The sequence below is a fragment of the Grus americana genome, chromosome 16, assembly GCF_028858705.1.
Source record: "Grus americana isolate bGruAme1 chromosome 16, bGruAme1.mat, whole genome shotgun sequence".
NCBI lineage: Eukaryota > Metazoa > Chordata > Aves > Gruiformes > Gruidae > Grus > Grus americana.
This window is the reverse complement of record NC_072867.1, coordinates 15665508-15689890: the sequence shown is the minus strand read 5'-3', so window position 1 is coordinate 15689890 and position 24383 is coordinate 15665508. Positions and strand designations below refer to the sequence as shown.

The 24383-nt window shown below is 42.0% G+C and overlaps 1 protein-coding gene across 10 annotated transcripts in view; it reads right to left on the bottom strand.

Moving 5' to 3' along the window:
• PTPN11 (protein tyrosine phosphatase non-receptor type 11) overlaps positions 1-23965 on the bottom strand; it is a 29304-nt gene extending 5339 nt beyond the window's left edge. For 3 of the 10 annotated variants that reach the window (XM_054844038.1, XM_054844037.1, XM_054844039.1), the window contains exons 1-15: positions 23754-23959; positions 18964-19086; positions 17580-17774; positions 16231-16423; positions 14862-14978; positions 14223-14336; positions 9795-9891; positions 9108-9187; positions 8823-8981; positions 5518-5649; positions 4483-4637; positions 3729-3796; positions 2936-3087; positions 2035-2139; positions 1807-1913 (exon numbers count right to left, since the gene is read on the bottom strand). In XM_054844038.1, coding sequence (XP_054700013.1) covers positions 1807-1913; positions 2035-2139; positions 2936-3087; positions 3729-3796; positions 4483-4637; positions 5518-5649; positions 8823-8981; positions 9108-9187; positions 9795-9891; positions 14223-14336; positions 14862-14978; positions 16231-16423; positions 17580-17774; positions 18964-19086; positions 23754-23767 — 1811 coding nt within the window. In that variant the 5' untranslated portion in view covers positions 23768-23959. Of the gene's footprint in view, positions 1-1806; positions 1914-2034; positions 2140-2935; positions 3088-3728; positions 3797-4482; positions 4638-5517; positions 5650-8822; positions 8982-9107; positions 9188-9794; positions 9892-14222; positions 14337-14861; positions 14979-16230; positions 16424-17579; positions 17775-18963; positions 19087-23753 lie in introns of those variants that run through there. The other 7 variants (XM_054844044.1, XM_054844045.1, XM_054844046.1 and 4 more) reach the window with 6 other exon arrangements.
• Positions 23966-24383: the final 418 nt, after the last annotated feature.

Genomic DNA, 24383 nt, shown 5'->3' with positions numbered 1-24383 from the left:
CAGAAGAAACCACACTTCATTCTTTTATAGACAGCACCAGCCAGTGGGCTTCCCACTGACCTTATTTCCAGCTTGGAGATGTGGCCAAATGAGTAACAATGTTGTTTGCAAGATCTCTAATAAAATAACATCTTAGCCCATTAGGTTTGATATAAAAAGAACCCAAGCTGTTATTTGTATTCCGCAGCATATGTTACAAGCTGCAGCCAATTGTGCTGGCATTCATCTAAAGATACTGAAGGCTCCAGCAAGCAAAGCTACACTAGGAAAGAAAGGGGATATGGCTTGCTTCATTCTCAAGACAAACTACTTACTCCTGACAAAGCACTTTCAAATAGACAACCACCAGTCCACATCAATTACCTGGAAGGTTAACGCTAAAAAAGATTTAAATAAAATGCAAAGCTTCAAATTCTGCAGCATGCTACAGTGTTACAGGTACAAACCCCTCACCTGCCAATAATATTCTCAAGTCCAAAACTAGAGCTTAATTTCCACCCCCACCCTCAAAACTACATGATGAATGGCAGTTCAACTTACAGATGTACTGTACAGTAAAAGCAATTTAAAAAGAATTGTTAACTATTACTTAAGCTGACTGAAACAGATAAAGCAAGACAAGAAAAAGTAGATATCTGCCTTCTCCTCCTTCTGCTTAATTCACTGTAATTATCCTTTCAAATTCAGAATAACTTAAGTGTGGTAAGAACTACTTGTTTCCTAGATGTAAGAGAATATACACATTTGCACAGGGAAAAAAAAAGCAAAACAAAACCCCAAAATCCCCCCAAACAAACACAAACCCTAATCCAAACTCACTTTGCTTTTCTTCTACACTTGTAAGAAGACAGGCAATATTTAACACAACCCTTAACTCTACCTTGAGGGTCTCAGCATTGCAATGCCAGACGGAATGCTAGCAGAGCAGGGAAGTATTTTCCTCAATACAAACAAAAAGCAGGCACGTCTACATGAATGGATCCAGCTATACACATATTCACTTCTCCAGTCCAGCTGGTTGTAAGCCCTGCACGACAACAGGCTCGCAAACGTGACTGCCTAATTTCTCATCAGAGCTGGCTTGCGTTTACCCAGATTGGAAAGCAGACAGGGAGCGTGACCTCATATTGTTTCTGAGGAAGGTGCCCTAATTGACTTCACCATGTTTTTTCCAACTTTCACTGTTTGTAACTGCAATTAAAGCCAGCGTAGAGAAGAAGGTTCTGGAAGTTAAAATTTCTCAAGACACAGCGTTTCATTCCCAAACTATCTCACTGGGGTGAAACTCAAGCATTCTGCATAGTATTCTACTACTCCGCCAATTTTTTTTTCCTGCTCTATCGAAACACGCTTTGGAGCATTCCCGATTCACCGTGTTTTTTTCAGGACGTGAGTTCCCGTAGTCACCACAAAGCTTTGCTTTTGTCTGAGAAGTTCTATATTGTTTTATTCCTATAGCTGCCACTAGCCCTAGTTACAGGTCAAGACCTCCTGAGGTAAAGCAATGTTCTATTTTCAGTTTCTTAAACTTTTATACCTCTGCCTTCTGAGCTAGTAATGGAGCAGAGGATGCAACGCAACTAACCAAGCCTCATCAGTATAGGATGCTCCACTCAGTATCAAAATCCTATTCAAAACCCATTACAACAATCAAGAGAGAGTTACAGATCTACTTTGTAAACGGCAGCAGCAGAAAGAGACCATATTCAAAAAGCCGAGCATAGAAAGCTTGCATAATTACACACACAGAGATATGAGGCAGCTCTAAGGCGAAGTGAGACAACAAAGCCAGGAAAAAAAGTACACCTGAGGGATTTCTTGTTCTTCAGTTTGTGTGTAATCACCATCAGAGCACAGAACAGCTGTCCTGGGAAGAGGAATAAAGTCTCTATCCTCTCTGCTGAACAGTGCATCTACATCATGTAGGCAAACATAAAATAAGCTCCTCCACACTCCAAAGCAGCCAGAAGCCAGACAAGAGTGCCAAGCCCGGGCTGGCACACTCCATCTCTAACCAGGGATTAGAGCTCACACCTGGCACTGCGCTAACCATGCAGCTCCCACATCTGCCTCAGCTGTTGTCTGGGTTTGTCTCCTTCCGAGCTGGAAGCCAGCTGCAGAAGGAGAGATACTGAAATCCTGAAATAAAAAGATAAAAATCCCAGATGACCAGAGGTTAGGGTAGAGAAGGAAAGCAATAGTGAGTAAAATGTCTGTTCTTTTTTACAAAATGAGGCAACTTCTGTAAAAACTGTAGAATTTGAGTGCAATGAAGTACTTAAACAGGAAGAGTGAGGTGAAGGTATTGTGGTTGTCACCACATATTTCAAAACTTTTCTCATCACACCAAATCACTCCTCTAACTGCTTTTTGACAGACACTGTACATATCAGAGCTACTAGCATTTGAATTTGATTATCATACTTCAGAAATAGTTAACAGATTGGAAATCTCTTTAAAGCTCAATAGAGCACGAGGTTCTGTATTAATTAACAGAGCCTTGTCATTTATTCTTCTTGCACAGAAAACCAGATAATATGAAGGGAATTTGAGATCTGGGGCGCAGGGACTCGGGGACAGGATCCCATACATACAAGCATTTTTACGGAAGGTAAAGCAGCACTAGCTGCAGTCATAGGGAGAAGCCTCTCAGCCTGCTGATTTTCTTCCTCTGCCAGTGGCCAAACACAGTCTTTATTTTAGTTTTCTAATTCCACCTAATAGCTGAAGTAATTCTTAAGCACAACAAATTGAAATATATGCTAACTTCTCTGAACAGGGTTAACAGGTTACAGACCCAGCCTTTTCACGATGCATTGGTTATGCAGTCAGCAGTCATGCCCCCAAAAGTCACGGGCAGCAAACAAGCAACTCTGCTCCCTGTTCAAATGATACCGTGTTCCTATGTAACATTTTATACTTAGGATAAACATACCTGCTCTTCTTCAATTCTGCGCTGAAGCGTTTCAATGTAGTGCTGTACTGCCATGTAAATAAATCTGTACTGTGCTTCTGTCTGAACCATTCCTGACCGTTGTGATCTCACCATCTGAATGGTCTTTGGAACATCAATATCACAGTCCACACCTAGGAAGAATCATCATAAAGTTAAGAACAGTAAAATAAACTCTGTCTGAGATTGGTCTCATCTTCCAGCAGAACACAGCATAGCTGAATGATCTTGCAATAAGCAAGGTCGCGAACATTTAACACAGATGATTTGTCCTTGACTACCAATACACAGATCTGTAGAACTGTGGCATAATGTGAAAAGTTGTCCTGGGAGAGAAAACTTTCACGCTGTTCCAAGATGACTTTAAATGCAACTGCCGAGCCACTGTTTAAGGCAGTTTATACATAAATACAACACTGTTGTCTGAAAACAAGTGACTCAAATTCGGCATGCATGAGTACATTGACAGCCACACACTCACGAATGATTTTAGAAGAAAAACAGAACAATAAATAATAAAAATAATAAGAAGAAAAACATAATCAGACTCCTGGCTAATCCTCAGCTGAGAGTTTTCATTATGCTGAGCTGGAGCAGCGTTTCAGCACTTTGATTCCAGCTGTGTCAAGAGGAATGAGCGAGTCCCTTCTAAGCCAAACACACACACCTACTTTGTAGCATCACTAGAATCCCTCTATTCTATCACCACTCCTGTTATTTTACTGTGATGTATCTGTCAAAGTCCCACAGGAAACTGAAAGTGGGGGGAACCTACCTTTTTCTCTGATTATGTCAATAAGAATATCAATCACAATGAAAGTTCCTGTTCGTCCAATCCCAGCACTGTAAAAAGAAAAGGGGGAAGAAAGAGTTAATTGTTTTGCTCTTTCTGAACAGACACCAAAACACTAGTCCAAGTAAAAGTCTCACATTAAGAGACATCAGACTTCTGAATTATAGCCAGTCAAACCAAGCCACACAGCCAAACGTAACTAGAGACCTAATCAACTTCACATGGAAGAGACAGAAGTCATAACAGCACTTTCTGTACCTCAGCATTTATTAACATCCTTGAATCAGAGAAAACCTACAAGGTCAGATCTAACGTTTCCTTGCCTTATAAGAGTTATCTCATTTATAAGCCAACACTGAGTAGGGAGAACTCACAAGAGTTGGGATGGGATACTAGACTTTCCATGATCCTGCACCTGACACGTATCTAGCCAAGACTGGTACCACCTTCACATACATCAGAAATAATTATTCATACAGACACACACACTCTGAAAGACGGCCTGCTTTCAAAGGTGACACCTATCTAGAATATATCATTTTGCAAAACAGAATGCACATACACCTTGACAGATGAAAGTCTGAGTAGCTCTCAGGGAAAGATGTCTTCTTTTAAAGTTTTCAGCTCCTCCCACCAAAAAAAAAAAAAAAAGAGAGAAAGGGAAAAAAAGGATCCAATAGAACTCCACAGGCGTAGAGAGTAGTAGCAGCAGGACAGGCAGAGTACATCACCATACCTGCAGTGGACCACGACCGGTCCTGCATCAGAAATGCTCTCCTGCTTATGGTGCACCTCCTCAAGAAAGTCTAGAACACCACCAGGGTCACTTGGGACTCCATGATCAGGCCAAGTTCTGAAGTGATATTGCCAGACTGTTCTCTCTGTGTTCCCCTGGAAGCAAGATGCCAACACGTGAAAATAAAATCCTTCAGATCAAAATCTAGCTAAAAGCATTTAAGTGGCAAAGTTGAGTCAGATTGGAAAGCAGCATATCCAACCCTCTGCTCAGTATCCACGGCACCACAACTCTCAAAGGAGGGAACAAGCCAGAGTTCTTCCTGGCCTGACAAGTCAATCGCACCACCGGCTTCCTCAGCTCCCTCTTTCTCATGCAGTTGTTCCCAGGAACATTTCCATCTTCACCTTTAGAAGCCATGGCAAAGTTCTCTCTGAGGGTGACCACGAGTATGATTCATCATCATACTCATCATTCCTACCTAGTGGCATTTACCTCACGCATTTCTTCCCACTCAGTTCCATCCCATGGACATGCCAATCTAATACATCCTGCTTATTTGCTTCTTACACAACTAGTTTTACACCCTGATCCAAAATGCTCCTGAACAAGGAAGTGCTATTTCCACACTAGATCACTGTTTCCTTCCTTGTTCCTTTCCTTAAGCGTTCTTTCTACACACTGGACCCTCACAAAACTATTTTCTTCTAGCACAACCACCTCCATGAAAGGGAGCAAATGCCTAGCTAGACTTAAGTGCGATGACTTAAAAGCATCATCCCTCTTTCCAGATACCCTCAAAGCTCTGCAGCCATGCATCTTCTGCCAAGAAGTGCTTAGGCATAAGAACCTTCAAATATCCCAAGGACAATGAGAAAGATGTATGGAACTAAACCTGGAGCTTCAAAGAAGGAGACAGGGTTCAATTTATTAATCTCTTAGTGCTTTTATTGATTCCAAAGAAACAGTTTATTTCTGCTTTTTTTTTGTGATCTGCAATCTAAATTAAAAGGACAGAGTTACTAACGTACTTACTTGCCCAACTTTAGAAAGCTTAAGTTCTCTTAGTGTGTAATCATGTGCTGCACTCTCCTTAACGTTCCTAACGCGCATAACACCGTACTCCTTTAGGGAATACTCATCAGGCCAGTACTTGACACACTTACTCTGCAAGATTCAGAAAAAATAAAAATAAAAAAGAGTAATCAGCAAGAAGAAAGGCTGGTTCATAAACCGGTTAACAAACACATTTCTGAAGCTTTCATTTCTGAATACACAGAGGATGGTTACTAGCACCAACTGGAGAGCCAGCTGACAAGGCAAAGTACATTTTAGGGGGAAGTTTCTCTTCCCCATAACAAACACCGGCTGATTTCAGACAAACAGGTACAGGCAATCTCTCCTTTTAGCAGCTTTCATGATCATATTCATACCTGCTTGGCCTCGATAGTTTCAAAACCCAGACATTAAAATACTGTTACTTGTATTTCCACCCAACTATGGGTTTCCAAACACTGAGAATTTTCAGAGGAATGCTGTAGCCTTACAGGCTACTCTACAATCAAAACCAACAGGCTGCAAAATAAATACAAGTCAAAGGTAGACACCATATTTAGCAGAAATGAGACTTGGATGCTTGCTTTTTCATCACTTAAGAGCATAAAGGACTAATGTAGCTCTCCAATGCAATCACCAAAGGAACAAAGAATTGTTCCCTGTGGCAAGGGACTGAAGTCTCACGTGTCTGTAACTTTTGAAATTTAGAGCTTTTGGTTTGCTGCTTTTCTCTCATCTTTGGCCAGGGATATATTCCACCCACTGAAGAATGAGTTCTCCTATTGCTACTTCAATTTGGTTCCTGTGACAGTTCAGGAAGGAGCAACTCCTGTTAGCCTGTGAATGCAATATAATTCCAATTTGATACTGTGCGGACTTGTAGTGGATATATAGATGCAGCTTCCAGCAACAGAAAACACAGACCAAACACGAGTACTATGAAGAAAAATTTCCTATTTGCAGTTACTACTGCATATTTATGAGAAAACATGGCAACAAGTAAGTTCCTTCTGCCAACACAAGACGCAGTAAGAGATGACTGAACACATGCTTTCCAGCCTACTTAGGCAACAAGACGCTTTTTTGTTACTTTTGCCCTTCTTTCCCTACCTTCTCCAAAAGGGCACAAGCTAAATAAAGATGTTGATCTTAGCGTATGCCAACGTAACTTGTAGTTTCAATACAGAACTCTGAACACAAGAGCCGTTGGTATACCAAGTCTGAACAGTAACACCCAATGTTAAAATAAGCTTTAGTCTGGTAGAGGCGATGCATGTATTATCGGCTCAATGGACTGCCTCCAAAACACTGCTATTTTAATTTGTATTAGCTGCTCCTACAGTGCATTCTAAAGCATATTCAGAACTCTGTGCAGATCTGAGATGTTTCATAGTTCCTCACTTCCTTAGGCAACGTGCTCTTGAAGTCATCTCTGATGCAGAGGTTTCTCTCTTTTCTGCATATCTAAACGCATCTTGGCCTGAGATAAAAAAGCTTTTATATCAGGGCTGTTGTTTGCAATTCTTGAAGAAGTGAAATAGGCATCAAGGGAGGGGGGGGAAATTAAAAAATCAATGCATGCAGCACTGATTAAGTAATTGGACATTAGAATGTTTTATACGACCAGAGCACAGAAAAGAGTCTTAGCAAAATTTGGAAAGAATCATGGAGAAACTGCAGCGGAGCGCACAGGCCATTCAGTAGGTTATCAAAAAAAGTAGTGCGTGCCAGTCACCTCTTCCAAAGCAACCCCATAATTTATTTCTCTTCTTCCAAGAGAAAGATACAAGAGGAAGGTCACTGGAAGGGATTAGCTTCTCTCTCTTTCAATGCATTTTCAGGAAGGACATAAATCATGCCCCTTTATAAGGGTGATGAATGGACAGAAGTTTACAAAGCCCCTACAAAATTTCACAGAACAGAGTCTAATGGTTTCTACAGACACCACTAATGGCAGCTTTGATACCTAGATTAGGAAGAGAAGCCCATAAAGTCTACTGCTATTTGTCTTCAGTATATACACACAAAGGGTCTTGTTTTGTGGCAGTGGTAAGGAACCCCTGCAATTATTTGTCACCCACAGAAAAACATTAGCTACGCATTTACCTCAATTTTTTTTCAGAAGTGACGCTCATCTAACTATATAACAGCTTTCCATGCAGAAACAGACCATCAGGTTAGTGAAAAAGGTGGACAATCGTACGTGGAAAAAGCAGAGAAACTTTGAAACAAAGCAAAAAACCCAAGAGAAACTGTTTACCAAACAGAAAAAAAGATCAGAAGCAGCACATTCCAAAGATAAAACTATACTATACACAGGAAGCGGGATGTGACTGTTTCCAGAATATCCGTATTCAACTATTTCCTATTCTTTCCTGCCATATGCCATTAGAAGCCAGAAACAAAGTAATAGCCTCAGATTTGCCAGAAGACTGTGAATAAGATAAGATCTCTGTACTTTAAAGGTAAAATGGAAGTTCTTGGGATACACCATTGCAGGAAAATTTCCTCTTTCAGAGCATCTGAAATACTGCTCTGGCAGTATTTAAAGGGGCTGACCAGGCAGCTGTGCTCATGCAGAACAGGGCAGTGAAAGGCAAAGGACCTGTCTTTAGGAATAAAAGTGCTAAATCACGCCTGGCCGAGGGATTCCTAACCAGGTACAGTCTCATTCGTAATCACTAGCTCAGCACGTAATAAGAATGTTATCAAATTCAAGCATAGAAAGTAAAGCCAGAAGAGAGAACAGCATTCTAGTAAATGTGACTTGAACGAGGTGAATTCGGGGCAATAACTTTCACATTATATTGTAGCTTTTAGGTAAGAAGCAATATCATTGAAATTCCTTCTTCTGAAGTCCCACAATTCTGCTTTTCCAGTAAAGCCTATACAAGCTTAGTAAGCTAAAATAAATGACAATACTTTTGTTACAGGAACAGGGACTTTGCCTCTTCAAGTACACAGAATGCCTGTTTGGCTACATCTCGCATTCCAGTGCCTCATTCCCTGAATAATTTTAAAATACATAGATTTACATCCAGGAGCCAAAATTTAATCAGTCACCCCTTAAAAAAGGGAGGTCTGATGATGATAGGATAGGAGTGTACCCTCAATTCCCACAGGCATCAATAAAAAAAGGACACTCAGCACCTTCCAGGTCTCCAAAGACAGTGGTGGCACACCAGATTTCAGCACATAAATTGATATAAGCAAGTCAGTTTAGTCCTTACTTGCATTCAAACATCATGACCTTTCCCAAGGCCAGTTTGAGAGTCTGTTTTTACCTTTCCTCTTTCAACTTCTTTTGTTGTCATAACAATAACTCGAGAATTCTCCTGGAACACCATCCTCCAAAAATCATTCACTGTATTCTGGAGGCAACCTTGAGTAGCAATGTAGCTTTTTTTTGGCTTCGAGTTGTTGCACTTGGTTTCAAACTCAGGCTAGAGGAAAAAAAAACAATTTAACAAACAGTGACAAATGGTTACAAGACTAAGTTGGATTTAGGTATGTTAAAGAGTAGACAGGGGCTGTGCCAACAAGACTCCCATAGGTAGGAGTATACTTACCATAATAATATTAGCATTGATATAGTCTGAAACAGGTTCATTTGGATCACCGTCATGTAGAACAACTCTGGTATGATCAACTGGAAGAAGGTATAGGTATGTTAAGCGCTCGCATCCTACAGTTGTGAACACACAGCTATTTTTAAATATCCCACAGACAGGCACATTTCTTACTGCTACCAGAAGCTATTAAGTCATAAAACTCAGTAAATTAGTGGCTAGAATATTCAACCTTTCCTCTTTTGTCATTTCTTAAAACAAGTGGCCGATTCATAACAAGCTAGATCAAAACAAGCATTCATGCCCCCTAGTAACTCATGGGTACATGGACAGTCAAGGCAAACAGCCCCTGGATTTGCACCATGCAGTTTTGTACCACAAAATAATCCTCTTAAATTTAAGCATTCCAGTTTGCTGAATAACAGTTTAGGGATGTGACGCTTTGAAATGAAAGCTGAAGATAAAAAACAGTATTTGGGAATCGAATTATCAGTATCTACAAAGTGCAAACATTTGAACACAAATTGGAAATTGCATGGGCTAATACTGACAACATAAGAGGGAAAATTATCACTAAAGGGAAGAGAACACACAGCGGTGCTTAGTTAACCCTGTGCTTATGAGCTAAGAAAATAAAGCATAGAAAAGTAGCAGGCTTACACTATAATGTAATAAATCAATACTTACAGGGTAAAATGTTTTTGTATCTATTTTTGTTTTTGTTTTCTTGACGCTGACCTTCTTTACGACTATAGAGAAGTTTGCATTCTTGCTGCTGTAAAGTCTAAATGAAAACAGCACAAATAACTGGTGTTAACAAGAGCAGTATGGGCTGTTTCACCATTGTTATAGCGATCCTTTCTCACAAAAATGATGACATTGAATTATAATGCCAGCTAGAGAGAGAGATATACTGGATTTCTCCATTTAGACTCAGTAGAGTATTGCATCCAAGGTGTATAAGAAACACAGGAGCACGAGTGACAAGGCAAGCTATTTTCCACCTGATAAACACCTATGAATTCGAAGCTGCTTTAAACCACAAACTATAACCAGCAAGTCCTCATGATACTGTTCTCACCAAGCAGACACAAGTTGGTCCCTTAAAGCTTTTAGCTGTAAAACACTGTGCAAGGAAAACAGAAACCATAACTGGTTACAAGGGACCACAACAAAATTTTGTCTGTGGAAATCTGGGCATCTTAAAAGATAATAAACTAAACAACACTAAACACTAAATAAACCAAACAAGCAGCATTCTACAGAGCAGGTTCAAATAAACACATTTATCGCTAGGTCTTTCTCATCAAGCATAAAAGTTAGGAGTACTATCACATTTCTCCTTTTTGCTGAATCAGGCAGGAAAGGAGTTAAAAAATTTCCACTGAACTGGCATTAGCTTTAGTACCAATAAAGATCAGTAACTAATGCATTCAAAACATCGCCAGCCTGCAAAGGAGTAAGGCACTTTGTGATCCGGTGCTTCTCTACCTAAGCTGTACGGGACTCCTCTAGGTCCTACCAGCCGCCTTCTGCTCCTTGAGCTACAGCCAGTCTGTAGTAAAACTGCTGGAAAACCCCCAAACAAGTCCTGGAGTATACGAAGGCTGTGTTACATCAACACCCCAAGAGCAGATCCTTGCAAGCTGCAGCCAGACCAACTCTAGACAGCCAAAGAGGAGGAAGGAGCACACAGAAAACCCAGAGCAACGCATCAACACAAGCAACTGTATTCAAATATCAAGCACAGTGAAAAGTCCTTCAGCAGTTAGAAGCAGAATATTAGGATAGTGTTCTTGTCTCTTCCCCCCAAACAAAAGTCCACATGGGAATGCTACAGTATTTTCAAAGGTAAGGATGAGACAGGTAAAATGCTGTTGTACGACCCATCACCACAGCCACGTAACACTTTTTAAGTGCTCTAATTACTCTCTCCTACCAACACAAGGCCATTTCACTAAACCAGCACAAAATTTTGCACAGACTTTCTCACATTACCCTGTCGGGGGTACAGGATGGTAACTACAAGCAGGGTTATCCATAAATCATCCCAGTACAGAAATAATAAATCTGCATGGGGATTTCTCCTGTTGGCAAGGAGCTAATTTCTCAGTGCCCAGTTCATAATTAATATGACAAGGACAACAGCAATTCCACACTTCACAGCCATACTGCTTAGTAGCAAACCTCCCTACTTGCAATGAAGCTGGAAGGACCAGAATCTCCATGTCTTTGTTCCAAGTTTTAATCCCAAAAGCAGCACTGGCCTGACTAAAAGGAACACTCAGGCTTTGGAAGCCGCTCCCCTTGTTATTACCACCCTTAATATTCTTGCAGAGATTGCTTTTACTTTAAAGCTCAGGCACGTCAAGCACATTTGCTCACTTCTATTTCAGTCTCTGTTATTGTTAGTGCCTCACTTAGTGACCTTGAACAATTAGGCTCATCCTAAAGACAGGGAAACCAAAGAACAAAAGCAATACAAGAGAGCTGTGAGGTCTCATGGTTTTGAGGCAAAGACAGAAAACATATCCCCATAAAGCATTGCTTGCTAGTACTAGCGATGGGTGAAACCGCACTTTGCAGTAAGCTCACCTCTTGCCACACTGCAAGAGGCTTTGAGTGTCACTATCACAGAGCACCTTTATATAATATTAACACTTTTGAATCTCTGCCAAGTGAGACGCCAAGAAAAAGAACCAAAAGCTAAACTTTGCTAGCAGTTAAAAAATGGAAGCAATTAAGCGTGTGGAAACCATAGCTTCAAACACATCTTCACTTCATACAGTTAATTATTATTGCTTTGCACATCCCTGAGGAGAGATCCACAAGCAGCAGCGACTTCTAACAAGCCCATTAAGAGATGTACACAACGCAACAATAAATCTGAAACATAGTCCTCAATTTCACTACAACATCCAAGCATTAAGCTCACCAAACAGCCATTTTTCAGAAGCAGAAACATTACAAGGACTGTCAACATTTCTGTCTAGCGGTTCACGGGACAAGAGGTACATTCTTAAATATGCCTGAAGACAAGTAATTTATAACTACCATCTGGACTGCCAAATCATAAACAGAGATCCATGGGCAACCTGGAGTTTGCCCCCCCACCTCCTGCCACCAAAGCTGACAGCTATAGCCTACCTGAGGTGAATGAAAAAGCGTGACACAAACTGCTATGAGATTGCTTCAGTCCCAAAAACACAGTAGAAAAAAATAAGGTTGAGCGTTGACCTCACTAACAGCAGTGAAGGGGAAAGAGAAGTGGAATGTCTCACAGGTAAAATCTTTCATTTCTCACATTTACTTTTTCTGCAAGACTTCTGGCTTGCTAGCAAATACTCTTCTTCAGGAAAGTCACAAGACAGAAAAACACCTTGCTTTGAAGGACCAACTGATAAATCCATTACAAGACAATTTTATTCAACAAAGACTAGAAGTCAGAGAAGAAGTCGTGTCAGGTAATAGGTCAGCCATACTTTGACAAATCCACAATCCATTCCTAAATGCACTGCACAAGAGCGCTTCTATCAAGAAAACAAACAAACATTAATTCACATAGCACCAATTACAAGAAGGGCAAGCCAAGAGGGCACACTTTTGCCTTTTTATTCTGTCTGAATCAGAGTTATGGCGTGCTTAGAGTCTCCAGGGAAGCCAACAGACACCCTCTGCTTGGCTAACATGCAAATGTATGTTCAGGCTAAACCAGCAGTGATCACAGGCACAACCTACAGGACTCTCTCATGATGAGATAAAGCACGCCACTAATCAGGCTTTGGGAAAAGCAGTTAATTCCCACATGCAAGTTTTAGCCATTAGAGCAGGTGTGGCTAATTGTCCTGATCCTTCAGGCCCCATATCAAAGTTCACATGTTGAACTCTGCAAGAGCAGCAATTCACAGGTTGAGGCCAGTTTACCTCCAGGCAAGGTTCACAAACAATAGATGAGAACTGCTCCCCAGGGGATCCACCACTCTACTATCAGGGGAACATTAATTAATCCTCATTTTATGATTTCCCCACTGCCATGACCTCACCTTCTTATATTCCATCCACATTCATAGTGAAACGTGTTGCCTCTTTGGTAAGAGCCTTTTGCTTCTCATGGATTTATTTTTCTCCTCCTGACAATAATCTCAGAGCAGACTGGACAGTACGTTCAACTACTTAATATGTCTGATCAAAAAAGAGGTTCTTCAAGAATGGTTGCTTTGCAAATCCATCACTATTCAAGTTTCTCAAAATAGCATTACACAGCCCAGACCAGCCTCTTTCAGAGATGAGGACTTTCCAGTTTCCTGTTGCCATCTGCTGGTGGAGTTCCAGACTCCACTGTGGTTTTCTTAACGTGTGTGTGGCATAAACCAGTCCATTATATTTAAGACACTTCTAAGCTTTTGGCAGCTGTTAAGTGACTCCAATTGTCAGAAAAGGGTTAGGACCCAGGCTAGACTCAAGTAGTTTGGAATGCGCTACTTAACGCTCAAACTTAATTTGCTTTACTTCAGAAATTAACAGTTTCAGCTGTATTTTCTTTCAAAGTAGCCCCCTTTCCATTAGGACTTTAAAGAAGGGGAGAGCTGGGCCAGCACAGCTACATTACCCACACACCTCTTGTGTGTGTAAGACAGAAGGAAAAGGCAATGCTACTTTCTGGGAGGGAAATGGAATTTTGGCTGCAGGCAGAAATGAAACACCAAAACAAAACAAAAATACATCTCCAGGAGTCCAAGGAATACATATAATCAATGCTTCTTCATCTCAGAGCTTGCTACCACTACCGCTTTACAATAGTTTTACGATTCTCCCAAAAATGGCTATCAAAAAGCCACAAACTCAAGGGCATATTGACTGAGAAATCCCACTGAAGTTTCCGTAAAGCACTGGTACCCAACCTCCCAACCAGAGCAGCAGAGCGCACACCGAAACATCCTCTACACCGAGACAGGCAACAGAAAGCACAGTGTATGGGAGCAGGAGATGGGAGCAAAAACAGGGATCTGAAGTGGCAGAGGAGGAGATGAGAAAACGTCAGGAAGGCAGTAACAAACCTAACTTTTTAATAGTGTAAAGATTTAATACCATAACAATTGGAATGTAATGAAGTACCTCAAATTCCTCCCAGAAGCCCTGCTTGACTTTATCTGTGGTCTCTGCTAGCTTGCTTAGCTCTCGCACTCTGCTTTCAATCTCTGCAGCATTAATACGGGTAGTATTCAGTGGCTAAGAAAGATACAAATGTTAAACAAAGGTATAACAAATGACAACTGTAAGAAGACAGTTAAAACACAAATCCCCTACACTAAGTATATTTTATATAGGCAATTCCAGGATCCAGGTATCTATTTGGACTTCAAAACTTTACAATTCGTACAATGAAGGGCAGTGAGGGTAGAGAGGAAGGAGGCAGGGAACAATTGCTTTTAGATAAAGTCTCACGGTTGTTCTTCAATACATTCAGTTGCCTCATTTCTGGACTAGTCCTGCAATCCCGATGGACCATGATGAAACCGAGAGAAGATCTGTATGCATCAGAGACACAGGAGTCTATCCCTTCACAGGCATATAAAAAATTGCTCCCATTTAAATGACTGCCTGTGTCATTCAGTTGCATGAAGTTTAATTCTTCGATTTTTGCATTAGAGAAGAAAAAAAAATGATGTCTCGGAGAACATATGGAAAAGCCTGCGCTTCAACAGAGTACGCTGAAGGTAACAAAGCTTAGTGGTGCCTTCTCCATTCACTCACCTGCTTGAGTTGCAATACTGTGCCCAAAGTTTCTACCATAGGGTTCTTCTTGTAATGTTCCACTAGATCTGTCAGAGAGTCAAATTTCTCCCCTCCACCAACATCGTATTTTAGATCCTTGAAAGACAGATGCTCATCAAAATAAACGCACTCTGTACAATGAAGTCTACACTAATATCATCTTTAGGCTAAGCAACATGAGAGAAATTCTCTTTAAAACTGTATGTAGAAGAATCCAGAAAAATCCTTTTGCTAAGGGACGGTAGAACCTTAATAAAAAGAAACACACACTATGCAGGACATTATCCTTTTTGTCATCTAATTGAAAATCATTTTATTTGCCTTTTCAGGAAAGCCAATTCCTTCGGAAATGAGGTTCAGTCAGCTCAAGAAGGCTACCTGAGCTACACCATTAGAATCCAGGAGACAGCTTTGGAAATCAATTCAAACTCCTAAAAGAGGATCATTGGGTCCTGAAAGGCTGGTATTGACTGGTACCATCCCTATTTTAAGGAAGCAGTGCTAAGTTATTTTCCTCAATGTCGTAAATGCTACTAGTAGTTAACTGCAAATCAAAGAGGTTTTCTTGAAAAAAAAAAAAAAATTAAAAAAAAATCTGGTAATTTAGCTTTTACACTCTTGGTAGGCCATTTCTATCTCCAAACTATTTCTGTCATTGCATTTTAGGTTTTTTTAAAGAATTAAGTTGTTGCACTGTCTTCTAGGATAACAGAAGAAGAAGAAAAATTTAAAAATCTGTGGGTTTTTGGTTTAATTTTAATAGCAACCCATGGGCATATATGAAAATGTCAAAAGACTATAACTTAATAATACTTCAGTGAAGAACTACCCTATATTAGATTCGAGCTTTAGATTTGAAAGTGTTACTTGGATTCAATACTCAAAATTTTCAGAATGTTGATCATCTATCAGGTGCAACTTTATAAACTGACAGGAGAAACAGATATGCTCAGATGGATCTCTATTTGTCCAATCACTCATATTTTTATATAATTTATCCAGGAGACTGCAACTCGCTTAGGAAGATTCATGAACATGAAAGACTCAGCAGCAGATTTGAGACAGACTTCTGATGCAATCAAAAGCAAATCTATTAGAAGGTGCTTGACAGCATAGTATAGTATGACATGAGTCAGTCACACGAGCAGTCAAAAAAAAGCCTAATAAAATTCTGATGCTATCAAATTAGGCAATTTGATCAAATAGATGATATATAGCACATACAGTACCACAGGGAAAGGGGAAATGTATTCAGCGCTCTGTACTGAAGTGAGGATGGCCCTCCCGTTAGAATAAACCCACGGCCCATGGAAGCAGCCCTGTTAAAGCAGCTCGTGCTTCATCATACCTGGCAGTGAATCATGACATGTGTCACTTTAGATTTCCCATCATTACTCTCTCCTTTATCATCTCCTGTCCGGACAGAAAGAACAAAGTCCCCAGGGTGGCTTTGACTCTCACGCACAAGAAAGCTTCCATGTTTTCCTTTTTCTGTTAATAGTTTTTCTGCTTCTCTTCCAGAGAGATGCCCATGAAACCACCTTTAAATAAAGTAAGATATAGACAGGTACCCTACTTGTCATTCGAGCCATGGCTGAATCCACTTGTTCTGAATATATTATTATAAAGTAAAATGCTTATGTACACTGAACAACAATGTCCAGGTCCACAGAAAGCCTCACAGCATACAAAAATAAAAACCAAAATAAGCCTTGGAAGTGTACGTGTACATACACACGAGTGATTACAGGTACGCTTCAAAGCAAGCGCTTCCATAAGCACCAAAATTTGTGTTTCATGCAAGCTTCAAATGAAGCTTTGATTTGGAATCTTTACAACAACCCAAACGCATTCCCTGGTGTGCAATAAACACGAGCTTACATTGCAACCTTTTACACAGTTGAGGCATTTATACTTCTTTTATTTCCTTCATCAGGATGCCCGTTCTTGATAAACCTGTGGGAACTTAGCATCTTTGAGACCTTACCCTTCCATCACATTAGGAACTGGACAGGATCATCACATCAATCTCATTTCTTCAAGAAATATGGCCAAAAAGGCAATAATCCTCCCCACTACTGTTAAAAACAGGCCATTCTGAGGAGTGAGAGAACTTGTTTTAATATTTTTCCTTGTTTTTTCACTTCTGAGAATAAACCATTATCTACTGGCCACAGAGGTTTATTTCCAACATACATATACTGAGGAAGTATATGTCAGGTCTAAAGTCTCAGATTCTCCTTCTTAGCCATGCTCCTAAAAACACGAGTTTGAGCAATTTGAGGATTTGCACGTCATTCACTTTCTTACACATATGCCCACTGCTGGAAAAATTGTATAAAGTTATGCCCAGAAACATACCTGGGAGTTCTTTGCAGTAGTAGCAGCTTCAGGAAGCTTTAGACGAACTTCTACAATACAACATTCTCCCAAAGGGAACTATGCCCTCTTTTTTAGTATTGTATCACAGCAGAAAAATGCTGAAGAAAATAGGTTCTGGGGCTTAGATTGGTTTACCTTTAATCATGTCTATTAGTCTACTTTGGAAGTAATCTCACTGAAATCAGTGAGGCCACTTTTACTACAAGATGGTGGCTACCCTTTCATCAATGGAAGCTGGCTGTACTGTTAATAGGGATAAAACGTGTTTATTAAGAAACTCATGGACATCGAGGTTTTCACCACTATTTCTCTGACCTTTCAGACGTAGGATCAGCACAGTTCAGTGGATATTTCAACTCTATAACATCTCCATTCTTTTCCTTGAGCTGTCCATGATGTTCCATGTAATACTGGACTAACTCAGCCAAGGTAGCAAACTTCTCTCCTCCATAGAGGTCATAGTAGTCTCCTGTGTTCTGGATCTTGATGTGGGTGACAGCTCCAGTTCGTCTAATATTTGAAACAAAGGGGAAAAAACCAAAACCACACAAGTCAGCTGATTTCCAATCAGTTTTATATTTAGTGTTCTATTGTCCAAGTTAGAGAAATCCATACTTACGTTTGCATCACTTTCCAACTGAAATATTGCAGAATAGCTAAGCTAGTGCACCTCTCAAGTGTGCTTCAGCCACATTTCAGTGGCTTGCAAGAAGGGGAAGTGGCTGTCCAACAGTCAGGAAGAATAGGGAAAAAAAAATAAACTTAATTCTATAATGAAGGGAGCATTGAAGCCAGTGTAAGCTGGCCTCATGATCTCCAGCAGAAATCCCTCAGACCCCCAAGAATTGCACTCACAAGTCAAAGGGGTGGAGGGGTGAAGAGAGAATTCAGCATTCTCAAGACACGCGTCAGAGCTTGTTTGCTCCTTTCCCTAGAATTTCACACTAAGTGCTAAGATCTGTCCTTCAGTAAACAGTTGCCTTTGCCTGCTGTAAGTCACTTGCTCCCACAGTCTCTAAGGTGAACGAAGAACAGCTCTCTGTCTGACAGACTCCCCTTCTGTTCCACAGGGCCTGTTATCTCAAAGGTATCCAAGCAGCATTATTCTTATCACCAATCCCACTTTTCCCTCTTCCTTTATCTACTTCCTCTTGCCGTCCTTTCCCCACTCCTACCACTACAAGCACAGCGTCAGTGGACAAGTGTTACAAAAGGCCTATTTTGGAAGCCAAAAGAGCACCGCAGCTGCCCTTAAAAACTTGCTGACTTTTCCTGTAAGAAGACAGTCTGGAGAGCACTTCCTTGCATGTGCTTGATCAGTAATTTGTATCATCTCTGCTACTTTCAGATGGTTATCAAATAGATTTTTAAAGGGCTAAAAGGAATGCTAACGTTAACCTACTTCTTCTTACCCTTAACTGTTTCTCTCTGCAGAATCAGAATTCACCACCCCTTCAACCTACAGTGTCCCCAAGTTAAGTAAAAGTATTTGAGAACCTCTTCATGGAAAACGGGAGTAAAAAAAGAAAAAGAAAGAGAAAAAAGAGGGAAAAAAAGTGATCAACAGACCAAAAAGTGATCCATGCATTCTTTCATCTCTTACAAGTAGTTCATTTACAACTCTTTCCCCACAGGACAGCACCAAACACAGACTCTTAACAATTCGGGGAGAAGGATTAAAAAAAACATTTAAACTTACCTAACGGAGAGTGTGAAGTCTCCTGGGTTACTTTTGCTGGGTCGTGCCAAAAAACTGCCATCAACTCCTCTTGTTAACAGTAGGTTTTCTGCCTCCACCCCAGTAATATTTGGATGAAACCATCTATAAAAGGTTATTAAAGTGTTAATAAATAAATAGAAGATCTTATGGTTTTCAGAGTCAACTGACATGACAAGATTAAACAGAACCATTCAACAGTTTCAAAACCAGAAAGTACTGAATTTTGTTCCTAAATTAGTAAGAATATCTATCTCAGCAGAAAGTATAAATTGTTCATTTCATATTACATTGCAATTTTACATATTGGTAAGACATGCTTTGTATGTATATACCTATACATATTCAGACTGCTTGGATTGAAATTATATCAAAGAAAGGTCTATAATATAAACAGAGACCACAAGTCATGCAGTTTCCTTACTCCTGGAAGACAGACACACACAGAGACTGAAATACAACCAGAAAAAATACGTAAAAATAAACAAAAAAAAAAATCCAAAGTGACACTTGACAACACTTTACAGGTTAAAAATTGAACAAAACCTCATGCTTTAGGGCACAGGCTGACCACCAGCTGATAGGGGTCAGGAAGGAACTTCACTTATGGACAACCTATTCAGTTGCCCGGTCTTCTTCCACACTCCTCAAGAGACCGTGGTGCTGACCGCTGCCAGACACAAGAGCGCCGCTCTGCCTTCTACCACGGCTATTTCTCTGGTCTGAATATATCCCGCTTAAATACAAACACCGAGGAATCTCATATTGATGTTCACCACCCACAAACAGCCTTCTGAGTGACTAATGGAGTGCCCTGCCAAAGGAGAGCTGTATATGGTCTATATCGAAGAAGCTCAGTGCCCCACCTATGGCATTAACTTTTGAGAGACTTATTCTTAGCCATTCAGTTAACACATCTGCGTTTTCTCTTATCTGTAACTGAGGATTTTTATTGCACTCTTGCAGTGCTAAACTGTATCTGTGTGTTCTGGATGAAAAGACTTTTTAATGAGGCACAGGTTTAGAAGACAAACTTAAAAAACAAACCCCAAACCACCACACAGCCCAGGGATAGAGATGTGAACACAGCAACTACAAACTGTTTTAGTGGCTTTGTCAGACTTGTATTTGGCAATTAAAAGATCGCCTTTATTTTTCAGAGTTGCCATAAATCAGATGCTACGCAGGGCACAAGTGAAAATGCGCATCCGTATGTGCAGAAAGAACACAGGCTACTCCTCTTTGTACATGAGGTTCTTAGTTTCTCCAACGTAAAGCAAAACATTGAGGCAAAAGACTCTGCAATCAATCTCATTACAGATAGAAGAGTGCTATATCTAAGAAAAATTGCATAGCATTTCTGATCATTCCTCATACAGTCAGCATTTCACACTAAATTGTTAAAACAGCAAAATCTAGGAGTGCATGTCTAAATTTAGGGTTATTACTTCAATTGTTTCAGCAATTCCTTCTATACTGAAAAACTGACAATATTCCTACCAAGGCCTTATCCAGCCTATTCTCTTCAGGCACAGACTTGCATGGAAACATTCTGGAGAGTTTTAGAGAGTCTAGAATATCCAAATCTCTAGCAAGCCATCCAAATGGGAATTAGGATTACTTATGTACCAATTCCATTTCAGAAGTAAATGATTCTTCTTGTTACTCTTGCTTTTCTTCTAGTTAAGGATATTCTGCTTGCACCAAGAAAATCTAGTGACTACTACCCTATCTTTAAATGAACAACAAACGAAAAAATTCAAACTTATGCAGCACAGGTCATGAAAAGATATATTAAAAAATACTTCCAAGTTACTACAGCAAATGGGAATGAATTAATAAATAATACTACATTTATCTAATGACTACTCAAAGGTCAAGAGAAGTTCTGTTTTAATGCAGTCTCACAAAAGAAACTCCCCAAGCATCAGTACCTGGGATGAACTGAACATGAAATACTGTATTTCAGAATATGACAGGTTGGTCTGCAGAAGCTGATAATATATTTACCACACTCTCACCTCCAGAATTTTAGTTCCATTAGGAGGAAGCAAAAAACCAACCAACCAACCAAAAGTGCAGCAACATTTTGAACATTTTATAAGTTTTAAATACACACCGGATTCAAGAGATATCTTTGCAAGTTTTTGAGTTTACATCCAAAAAATGTGTAAACATACAAAGGAGAAATTATTTGAATCAGCCCCACAGATGTATTACATGGTGACATGCCATAAACTTTAATACAGTATCTTACCCTAAACCCTAATGCATCTGGAAGTAACCATACACGAGTTGTTACAATGATGTAAAATAACAGAAAAACAACAATTTAATGAACAGAAGGGAGTACAAATAGCTTGCACTTAAAAGAGAGGTGAAAAAGATGACAGATTGTTTAAAAACAAAAATCTCACCCCCACATATACACATACTCCTACTGAAGATGGCAAAAAGTAAGTAAATGTAGCAAAAGGCAAGCTGCATCTGGGAGACCGATGGAGTTTACTGCACTTTATGTAACTTTTGTTCTAATGGTAACTTGTACTCCTGCTCTCTCGTCTCTGTATTTTTGGCTTTGAGTAGGAAGATGCATTTGTCAGTCACCTCAAATAGAAAAATGGGGGTGTTAGTGATCTCTGTTAAATGGTTCCGGACCGGTGATCAAGATCGCTTCATTTGAAGTACTGCCATCGCATATGTGCTTTTGAACCTTGGCGGCTACATCCCTTCCAAAACGGGAGGAGAGAGCAAAGGGGACTGCAGACACAGGCACTGGTAACATAAGCCCTATAGAGGACTTTCTCTTACGCTTCCTTTTATAGGGATGGAATGCATTTTAGAGGGGTTTTTTTCTACTTTCCTTCTATTATGAGCAGGTGCAGAGGCTATCCCAAGCAAAGGACATCACAGCCACTAAGTACAATCAAGAAAGTAACACACGCACACATAAACCCACACTCTAATTAAACTAGCTGTCCTCACTATGCGTGGAATACTCCTTACAGCAATTCTGATTTGGGGGGGTTCAGCAGCATACCATTCCAAATCCCTTATTACTTTACAGTAAGATGAAGACATTGGCAGAAAAGTAACCGGTGAAATAGCGGGGGTCTCATTTATAAAATTAAGGGGATATCAGCTAAGCAGGAAACCTTCTGTTGAAAGCTAATACATGGTAGGAAGTACAGCCTTGCTACAATTCTTTTTTTTCCCTTTTGTTAGCAGGATCTGTGTTTTTTAAGTCATATGCTGCTAGCACATTTCTCTCTTATCAAACTGAAGAGAGAAAATAAAAAAATCAATACATTTTTCCATGCCATGATTAGGCTTTTCTGATCACCTTTTCAAGAGCAGGAGAGATTAAATGAGTTCTGAGTCTCAGCTGTCACAACCGTAGCATGCAGGGATGCAGCAACCGGTAGTTTAATTACTCCTATTTATAGGCTCATCAGTTTATATTTCTCATCTTTTTTTCAATCTTCCTCACAAGTTACGATTTAAACTTCCAAGCAGAAAAAGAGGATTACTCCTGTCAACGAGGAAGCTTGCAAGTGTTTTGAAAGGGTAACTTGTACACTTGTTGTGGTGTGTGAGTAGGGACACTCAGAACACTCAACGCACGGTAGATTCCTCCACACATTTCAGAAGACCCCAAATCCAAATTCAGCCAAAAATGGTCACAGACTGAAAACCAACCCAGCTAGTTTCACCTTCTTAAGCAGAACAAGAAAGAGGACAAGCCAATGTTCAAGAAGCTATACTTTAATAGATATTAGAGATGTATCAAATTTTAGAATAGGTACGTTAGATAAGAATATAAACATCTTTTTCCTTTTTATGACAGTAATTCCTCTCAAGCCTAACATTTACCTTAGCCTCGCAGCCCAAAAAGGTCTGCTAGAACAAGACAAACATCAAAGTACATTAAGGACAGCGAGAAGCTACAACAAAGAAAACAGATTCAACTGTTTATCATCCTGATTTTGCAACACCAGAAGGTTTTGAAATTAGACCAAATGCTGCTAATAAACTGGGAGCACAGACCAGGTCAGCTTACAAATGCTCATTTTAAAGTTGGCTCGTGTTTTAATTTCAGGAACGTCCCCAGTGCAGGACTACTGATAGCAGCAACACGACCCTCCCTGGCCTGGGAACGGAGTGGGTGGCCCCACGAATGAAATTCAACTCTCAGCTCCGGTTCAAACGCACCTGCGGGCGCGGGGAGACTCGCCTGAAACCCCCCACGAAGCCGATGTTACCGAGGCAGCTCTGGTCTCTGCATGGGGGTCGGCGGATCCCGAAGCCGGCCGGTCCCCTCGCCCCACCGGGTCCCCAGCCCCCCCCCCGGGCAGGGCGTCCCCCCGCGCCGGGCCGGGCCGGGCCGGGCCGGCCGGGTGAGGGTCCGCTCGCCGGGGAAAGCGAAGCGAGGCGCGGGGCGCAGAGCGAGCCAGGCCCCGACTCGAGCCGAGGCGGCGGCCGCAGCCCCACAACAGCGGGACCGGGGCCATCCCGCCCCAGAAACGGGCGGGGAGCAGGGCCGGGACGCGGCTGCAGGCAGCGGGGTGGGGGCTGCCCCTGTGCCGCAGCCACGGGGCCCGGGAGGCCCTACCCGGCCAGGCCGGCCGCGGGAAGGAGGTCCGGCCCTGCTGCTTCCCCCCCTCCCGGGATCGGGCGCTGAGGGGCCCCTGGCCCTGCGCACCCCGGGGGCAGGCGGCCCCCAGCCCGCCCCCCTCCCCGGCCGGGCTCGGCGCCGCTCGCTCCCGCCTCACCTCCGCGATGTCATTTTCTCCCGTGGCACTGGCGGGTCGCGGTGCGCCCGGCCGCCCCCCTCGACGGCCGCCTCTCACATGGGGCCCCCCCCGGCGCGGGCCGCGGCCTACGAGCGCCCCGAGGGGAACGTGAACAACGGCCGCCTCAGGCCCCGGAGGCGCACGGAGCGCGGCGCTGCCCGCCCTGCGTCACCCGCCCGCTGCGTCATCGGTCTGCGACACCGCCCCGCCCCCCGCCCCAAAAGGGAGCGCAGGGGCGGCTCGCGGGGGCAGCGGCCTGTCAGGGCGGGCACGGCGGGGCTGCCGGGTGTACGGGCTCGGTCCGCTCGAGCGGGTCCCGGTGGCAGCTGCCATGGGAGTAGCGGAGCCTCGTCCCGCGAAGCCGGGCGGGACCGGGGTCTGTGCGGAGCCTTACCTCGGCCGTGCCCCGAGCTGCAGGGAGGGTCAGGCAGCGGCAGGACCGCGAGCCCCGCTCCCAGAGCCGCTGGTCACCCCAGAGCCCCCCCCTCCGGGCGGCATGCCGGTGCCCGGTGTGCCCTCCGCGGGTGACCCGGGACTGCCCCGGAACGCGCCGGACCCGCCCGGACTACAAATCCCAGCGTGCTCCGCGGCCGGCGCGGTGACGTCAGA